At 46.4% G+C, this 8,836-nt stretch overlaps 1 protein-coding gene across 3 annotated transcripts in view; it reads right to left on the bottom strand.

Annotated features, from left to right (window-relative positions):
• Positions 1-512: 512 nt before the first annotated feature.
• Positions 513-8,836, bottom strand: part of ITPR2 (inositol 1,4,5-trisphosphate receptor type 2) — a 268,838-nt gene continuing 260,514 nt past the window's right edge. For all 3 annotated transcript variants that reach the window (XM_040545169.1, XM_040545170.1, XM_040545171.1), the window contains 2 exons: positions 5,397-5,558; positions 513-4,188 (listed from right to left, as the gene is read on the bottom strand). In XM_040545169.1, coding sequence (XP_040401103.1) covers positions 4,102-4,188; positions 5,397-5,558 — 249 coding nt within the window. In that variant the 3' untranslated portion in view covers positions 513-4,101. The remainder of the gene's footprint in view (positions 4,189-5,396; positions 5,559-8,836) is intronic.

The following is an 8,836-nucleotide window of genomic DNA, read 5'->3' as shown; positions in this document are numbered from 1 at the left end:
GGATGCTCAAAGCCCCGCAGTGACTCACCAACTCCTCAGGCCAGACCCAAGCAGGCAGCAAGAGCTTCCCTGCAGGCTGAGGGCTGAGCCAACGTGCAACAGGATACCCTGGGGGCATTGGACACCATCGGTGATGCTTGCAGCCATCACTTGTAGCCAGGGCTGCCACCTCACTGACAGTGAGCAGTGAACAAAAAGCACTCAAGCAAATTATATGCCTGTCACCACGCCTCCAGCAATCCAATCCCTTCTCCTGAATGGAATGATCTGTGCCTGATGCAAAGTAAATCCTCACTTTCACTGCTGGACTTGGCCTCTCTCCATTCAGGGCTGTGCTGATGGCACCGGATCTGTTGCGTAGAAGAAACTGAAGCATACCCCTGGAACATTTACTGCAACAGCCTGGTCTCTGACGTGGGACAAATGCCCCGTGTTTCCCAGAAGCCTTCAATTCAGCAACACATATTTCCCCACACCGTGGCACCAAGAATAAGCGAGACAAACACATATATTAAATGACATACTTTATTAAAGGTACGTTCAGCAGCAATGGACACATTTACTTAAGTAGATTTTAACTGTCAAGGAGCTTATAATTATAAATCCCTCTAAGGCATTAAAAGCTCTTAGATGTTTTAACTTTGCAATCATTTCATATAAATAGGCTATGCAAATGATGATGCTTGCCTAAGAAAAAGGTACCCCAGCTGCACTAAACAGAGATATACATATAAATATATGTATAAAACAATGATTTTTTTTCCTTGTTATAAACTCATTGATGGGTATATTTCACAATCTTTAAGGCTTGGGCTCTGGCCCCTGCAACTATTATTCAAGTAAGAAGCCTCCTGTTGAAGTTAACCACATGGATGGGTACAGATTACTCGCATGGATGAGAGCTGCAGGACAGGGCCTAAGCTGTGGCAGAATCAGCAAAAATGTCAGAACGCGCAGTGACGTGTATTTACAGTCTGTGCAAGTAGTATCACCTACTTGCATCGATTACAGGGGGCTCTCTCTGAAGCTATAAACAGCAGAAAGGCAACATGGCAAAGGCTAATCGGCACCTATTAGCTCTTAGTTTTTGATGGTTTTGCTCTCCCTTCTCAAGAGCAAAATTTGGGTTCTTGAGGGGGATGTCAGTCAGGTCACCGGACAGAGCACCAGCAGCATGCAACCGCACCAGCTCAGGGCACAAATGCATTGAGTCTCGAGGGTTCTGCCTCAAGTAGCAGAAACTTCCCGTGATGCACAGTGGTTCAGCTGCTTTTCCAAGTGTAAACAACAAAAGTGCCAACCACTTCCAGTTGTAGCGACCCCCCAATAAATAGTGAATAATTCATCCTAGTTCTGATAAACTGTGCTCTATACCTTTAATGGCCATACATATGCGTGAGGAAGTGGAAATTGCTATTGAAACAGAAGCTGTGACTAGATCTGATGAGCTGCATAAACTCATTTGAATTAATACAGCTGCAGGGGCTGAGTCTCTACAAACTTACCACTGACTTTATATTTGCGTGCAACTCCTTTGGCTTCATGCTTTACAATAGGTCTAGTCAGAGAGGCAAATCTGGCCTTATTTTCCATGGGCTGGTTACTGCACGGCATGCGGCTGATGCAAACTCCCAGAATAAATTCACTGTACGTCTCTCAGTGCCGGACGATAATTGCTACATGAAGCCCGTCCTCACAGAAAAGCCTTACTGAGGGGGGTTTCACCAGCACAGCTATGCTGGAGCAGTAGCATCAAGGCCTCATAACAGTAAGCATGAAGGCACACTCTGAGATTTATTCCTAAAAGATCTCAGTCATTCACCGAAGACAAATGCTCTTCTGTATTCTGCTTTGAGCTCTCCTCTTGCCTAGCAGCTTACCTACCATCAGCTCCTCGTGCCACAGCATCTGCTCTGCTCTCCTGCCATCAGCCAGCACTCTGCGGCACTGACCAGCCCTGGGGCTGCCCACGCTGCCTTCAAGCACTCCTCCTGCCCACGAAACAACCGGGGTCTAGACGCACCAAGGCTGCGAGCCCAACACTGCCAGAGGAGCTGTAGATGACTTTAGCTCCCCACCCTTGTGCCCCACTGCTAGCTTTCATCGGCCTTGTGCTGGTTCTGACGACCACCACGTGCTCCTTGCCTTAGCACGTGAAGGCAGAGCCCTGGCTGGATCAAGGTTTCCAGAAGAGTTTAATACAGGAAAAATAGACCCTGCACCTGGGAAAGGCCATCACTTCTCACAACCGGGATGCTCTAGGGACTAAACGTCCTTACAGTCAACAGATATAGAGTTTCTTTTCAGAAAATACACAGATTTCTGCTTTTCACACAGTATTTTTGAAGGACCCAACAGAAGCCAAAGGGAAATGCTCCAATAGTAAGCAGTCAGACCCTAAAGAACATTATTTTTATCTCATCTACCTCACCGACACACACACAAAAAAGGAGATGGCTTCCAAGAACAGGCTTGAATTTGGGATGAAAGGAGGGAAATGCTCCTCCCTTCTCTTTATTCTAGGTCTGCTGGTTTGAATTGTGTCTTAAGACAGCATTTTTTTCTGGGAGATACTAGAAATACTGGAGCCAACAGTATTTTCACCGTTTATCAAAATGGCTTTTGTAACAAAATGAATAAGTTACAGGGGGAACTTCTTGTAAAAATAATTTGATTTAGAAAGTGACTCCACTTTAATTAGGACATTTTCAAATGCACTAAGGACAATTAGGTATCCAAAATCTAAGCAAATGAAAGTGAACTGGGACCACAACTTCCATTTGTGCCCTGAGAATCTTCCCCTAAATGCCTCTTGGGCTCTGTGGATAACTTGTAACTCTCCTTTTCAAACCATCCCAGGAAGTACAGAATACACCAGAAACCTGCACAGATGATTTGGCTGTCACCTTTCTTAGAGTCTAGAGCTGGAAGAGAGCTCCTCTGGCATGTCTCCGCCCCCCGTCACCCAGGCTGATCCTGCAACCCCCCAAAACGAGGAAGAGCAGGCAGAGGAAGGTTAAGCCCATGATCTTCAGCTCTGAAGAAAGCTGGCAGAATATGGTGCTTATTTACTAAAGTCAGCTCTTGCTGACAGTGTGTTTATGGAAGGTAATGACACCATTACGGCTCCATACAGAAAGGCACTTCTAAGCTTTTTACAAAACAAAAAATATCTATAAAAAAAATCCATACATGCTTCAAACTACAGAAATATATATATATTTTTTCCTGAATCCTCCATTGGAACTTGAATTTTAAAAACAGTTTAACTCCTCAGTATGTGAAATCTCACGGCCACATTAATTGAGAACATCTGAATCCAGGAGAAAGAAATCACTTCCAGTTATGTTGTCAGTGTTATGTGCATAACATTCCCACAGCTGTAGATCCATTGTGCTCCATGTTATAAATAAGAAATTGCATGGTGACAGCTAAAATTCAAAAGCATTAATGTTTCTCTTTGCAACTCTTTTTCTTTTTTTTTTTTCCTTTTTTTTTTTTCCAGTCTTTTGAGGTTTCTCCCCTTTCCCTCCTAGTAGAAGTTACTTGAAGCAACATTATTGCTTACCCAACTGACATATTTACGGTAATTAAAAAATAGTAGATGCCAAGCAAATATGACTAACGTTGCTATTTGGCAAATAAGACAAGGAGCGACTTCTATTGATTCTGAACCAGGCTGTTGTATTTGCGCTAATAAACATTTCTCCTTCTTCTGCTTGTCTTGGTTATTCCAGCACTTTGAGGAGAAAGCTGAAGGCAGCTCGAGGGACACGGCCAAGCGCTGCCCTGACTTCCATTGCAGGCAGCAGCCACCACCAAAGCCATTTGAGTTGCAGAGCACAAACCCAGCTGAGTCAGGCCCCTTGAATGAATACAAACGAGCTCCCTTGTATCTCTTGCATTCTAGGTTGTGGTCCCTTTCAACCATGAAAAACAGCTACAAATTGTTCCCAGAGCTAAACCACTTAACATCTTGGCACTTGGTTGTTTTTAACTTTGTAACAATAGGCACTGTTCACTCCTCTCAATCTCAGCTTTTTATTCTATAATAAAGCAGGAATACTGATGAAAGGCTAGTCACGGCTTCTCCCCATGGTATCAGGGTGGTGGCATGTGATGATTCACATGGGGTGTGTTTGATCCAAGAAAGCCCAGCCTCTGCTTATTCTTCCTTTGTTCTGTCATCTAAGGTGGAAAGGCAGAGAGAGAGATGAGTTGAGATTTTTTTTTCTTCTAACTTTTTACTATTATTTAGCAGTCACAGAACAAGATACATATAAGCAAAACAACAGGGAGTGGAATTCTATTCTTTTACTAGCATTAAAATTATGCATTAAAAATTAGAAGTAAGAGATGCCTTTGAAGTGGGAGATCTGTTTCCTGCAAAGGATGGACATTTCATTCTCATTTGTACACTGTTCTTTTCCAGTGGCAGGTTTTACAGTGCATCCCTTGCGCTGCTATCGTGTTGTGTAGCCCTGCAGAGTGTCAGCATTTGCACTTGGTGCTATACAATGACAGAATTAAAAGATGGCCCCAACCCCAAAGAGTTTAAATTTAAGCCAGGAGAAAGCAGGTTCAGGCAAAAGGGGATGAAAAAGCCACCCAGGACAGTAGGATAAGCACAATAAGCAATGGTCGCAGTTCATCCAGCCTAAACCTTTGTCAAGTTTCTCACAGGGAGAAAGCGTTTTAAGGAGGGATCTGAAGGGGGATGATTAGATAACTCGATGCCACTGGAAGTGCTTTCCATAAAGAAAGCATGAAGATGCTACTCTGAAACTGTAATGAACAAACCATAGGTGACTGGCATCTTAGGTAAAATGGGAACTGGCCTTTTGACCCTGCAGTGAGAGAAAGGTGGGTGAGGCAGAGGCAGGGCTGTGAGGAAGGCCAGTACCGCTGTATGCTAGGGGAGGGGAGACAAGGGACAGGCACAGAGGGCAACACAAGCGAAGCGACCAGCTCAACAAATTGTTCTACAACAGCGTAGCTGATATTTAGCAGGGGGAAACCCCCATGTGTCAGACTCAGAAAGCTTCTACGGACTCCAATCAGCAGGCAGCGCTTTCTGACACTACTCCTGTTTTACTGCCAGGTTTGCAGTACCTGCACATGCAAAGCCCACCACTGCTTCTGCAGCTTCCCTCTGTCCTCACACACCCATTGTAAAGATTTCATAACTCATTTCCCTTACCTGTTCTCTGCTGTTGCTAATGGAGTACAATTTCAGCCCAAATCCCTATCAGTGTGTCTACTCAGAAAGCTTACTGGAAGATAAAACCTTTCTAGGACAAAAGTCTCTTTTGTAACACAGTCCTGACTGCAACCTGAGGGAAGCCAGCGCACTCACCCACACGTGCTCAGGTTGCTGCCCAGGGCAGGGCACTCACCTGTTCCTTGAGCTCGGCAAGCTGACTGGAAAGCTGTTTTACGAGGCTCATGGTTGACTCCAGCCTCTCCTGCAGGTTCCTGATTTCATTTTGCTCACTGTCACCTTCATTGCTAACCAGAGACATGGCTCTCATCCGAGGGAACCAGTCCAAATTCTTCTCCTACATGGGGATGAGAGAAACAGCAATGTTAGTGATACTACTAGCAATACTACTGTTGAATGAGACCAGAAAATGAAAACTCAGTGGGACTTCTACTCAGCAGACAACACACAACAAAGTGAGCTTAACAACCACTTTATCAAGCAGGTATTTCACACAGCCCTTTCTATTCTTCCCTCTGTCTACAAAGAAGGCACCAAGAGCAAAATCTTGGTTCTCCACTGGTGCACCTGGACTGCGGTGTGGGCTGGTACATCCACCTCCCACCTGCAGCTCTGGCATGCACAAATGCATGGGGAGACTTCTCTGGTACCTCCTCTGTGCTCCCTGTGCATTGCTTTGAAGTGCATGCAGGATGCATTTCCCCAGCACCTCTTCAGCCTGGCTGGCCTCCATCTGTGTCAGCTGTCCCTGCAGCAGTGCTAGCGAGCCAACATTAGGAAAACGAGACAAGCTGCAGTCCTCTCCAGGCTGGCCTGGAGCATGCCTACTGCAAGAGCAGAGAGACCTCGGGTTGAGTTCAGCTGCCCACAGGGGCAGATTCGGGGTCCTGTGCATGGCTTGGGCTTCAGTGTGCCACTAAGACTGTACGTCTCAAGCAAACACAAGTACAGCCCCACAGCCAAGGGCTAACCTGCTAAGGACCAAGCACCACATGGATGTCCATGGACTCAAGCTATGAATCTAATCATAACAAAAATGTAAGTTGGGATGGTGTCTATCAGCATGAGTCTGAATCCTCAGAGACACACATATTTGTGTGTAGCATGTAACAGATGGAGACTGGAGGGTGCAAGCCTGGGAGGGGTGGCAACCGAGCAGCAAGCAGCCTGATTCACCTTAATGCATGAGACAAGGGAAATAGGTCCCCTATCTACTGATGCATTACATCAGCGCACCTCTGCACTCCACCTTGGGGGGAGTGGGAGGATGTGGTTAGATCATATGCATGATGTTTTGCAACAAGCCCCCACAGACACGTGCACTTGAAAACTTTAAGAGAAATAGCATGAGCTGGAGCATGGTTCTTCCCGTCCCCTGCACGATGGATGGCTCCCCACAAGTAGCACTGTTTCCCCGCATTTCTACCCCCTCCCATGGGCAGATTCACACGGATCCAAACATTTATGAGCCCGGGGAAGTGCCAAGTGAATACAGTTTTACTGTGCTTCCAGAGAGAGAGGGCTGCTTTTGACTATGCCATGCTCTGCCTCGACACCAGACCCTGCCCTCTGACAGAACACAGTTTAGAAACACCCAGGCTAACTCAGAAAGCTGCAGTGAGGATGGAAGCACTTACAGTCCTTATATTTTTCCATTATTTGGGTTAGCCCGACCCCCTCTGTTACACTGGATAAGCCTAAATGCAAAGCCATACGAGTTCTGGATCGTTTTCTTCCTTTTAACTCAACACTTCTAATGAGTTTTTGTCTGGCTGCGCAACCTCTGGTCCTGTCACTATGATGACAAGACGTCCGGGGAACAGGACGGTGTGCCCCTTCATTGCATTTTGCAGCCAACGGCTCAGTCAGCCGTGTGCACTGGCGGAATGAGGCCTTTCCTCACTGCCCACTTCTTCGAGCCTCGTGATCTCATTATGACAATTTGCTGTGGTTACGCATGATGCCATTTTCAATGGGTCATAACTCATTCAAATCAAAACCTGTTTTCACCAGCTCTGCTGGTGGAGATCACGTGCCTCCTCCCTGCTGGATATCCCTGTTGGACACATGGAGCTGTAGACTCTGATTTCTGCAGCAATCCTGTATGCTTACAAGACCAGCATTCATTTTCCACGAGCACGCTCTGATATTTATTTTAAATTTACTTTGGCTAGGATCTAGCAGAGCATTCATCACGTGCCTAGCATTAAGTGCAGGTGCAGTCATCTATACTAAGCTTAGTTTGTGCACAGCACTTTGCTGGATCAATGCCTTTTTTTTTTTTTTTTTTGCAAAACATTTGCCAGCAAATTTGTCTGCCACTACAGTCACAGAAAGTGAATTCAAAGGAGTTACAGTGAACAGAGCTGCAGTTGTGTCTGAATATTTCCTGGAAAGCTCTGATATTTGCCCCCATCACAGCTTCTCTTGCTTGAAGCACCTGAAGGTACCAACCTCAAGGACACATTGCCACAGGAGCCAGCTGAGAGGCTGAAGTCCTTTTTGGCAAGGCTCACCGCAATGCCAAAGTTTCTAAAGCCAAGCTGCAGAGGGAGAGGAATTTGAGACATCATCACTGCGGTTCTCATGTTTGCTGAGTACTGCTGCCAGGACTGTGATATGGACTTGCTAGTTTTGTTTCCCATTCGCCACTCCCTTGCTTCTCCAGGGTGCAAGGCAGAGACTGCCGACTGCCTTGGAAGGGCTTTTGCAGACTGACCCTCCACCACACCGCAGCATCCAGAGGCACACCGCACAAACCCGTGTGGATGCCAGACATCCCAGCTCAGTCGTCTTGCCTCCCAAGGCTCCCAAGTATCACCTGCTTCCCTCCTCCTCTACATAACTTTGTACTGTATGGTGAGAGGGGTGACCAGGAACAGGTGAAGACAGGGACAGGGCAGGCAGCAACTCACCCGCTGCCACACAGCGCTGCGGTGCTGATGGTAGCTGGCTGGGCCAGCTCTGAACCCTGTGCCAGCCCACCTTGGACATCAGGAGCCCCAGAGTCCTGGGAGCTCAGTGACAGACACCGCTCACCCCCGTGTGTCCAGATCTGCCTTCCCAGCAATGCTGGGGTAATCAGTCCCAAGAAAGAAATCCGGCTGTGGCTTAGTTACACACCAAGAAGATCTGGACATTATTTTGACAGGTTGTGGAGGATCAAGCAAGGGCTTGAGCCAAGTTCTAAGGGAAGCTGATGGGTCTGCACGGACTGGAGATCTCATAAAAAGAAGTTACTGACTTTTATAGCCAAGTGAAACAGCTGATCACGGGTCTCTCACTTGGTAGTCCCGAGTGCTGTGGAAGAGCTTTGCTTCTTGACTCTCGCCTGCATACACTTCCAAAGAAATCCAGTCCAGCTGTGTATTTTTGTCATGAAAAATATCAGACAACCTGTCTTTAAGTTAAAAATACTTATCTGGCCTTCGCCAACAATCCCATTACAATGAGCACACAAGTTACACTCCCTCACTGAATGGCATGCTTTTGCTTGTCAATATTATCATGTTTTTTTCATTGGATTGTGAATTGCAAAACTCTAGTATTATTAAAGGGCAGCATGAAAATCAGCTTCAGCGCATGGCCCTATTTGCTGAGCCTGAACCACAACCA

The sequence above is a fragment of the Cygnus olor genome, chromosome 1 (genome assembly GCF_009769625.2).
Source record: "Cygnus olor isolate bCygOlo1 chromosome 1, bCygOlo1.pri.v2, whole genome shotgun sequence".
In the NCBI taxonomy this organism is placed as follows: domain Eukaryota; kingdom Metazoa; phylum Chordata; class Aves; order Anseriformes; family Anatidae; genus Cygnus; species Cygnus olor.
The sequence above is the reverse complement of the archived record's forward strand: the minus strand, read 5'-3'. Positions and strand labels throughout refer to the sequence as shown.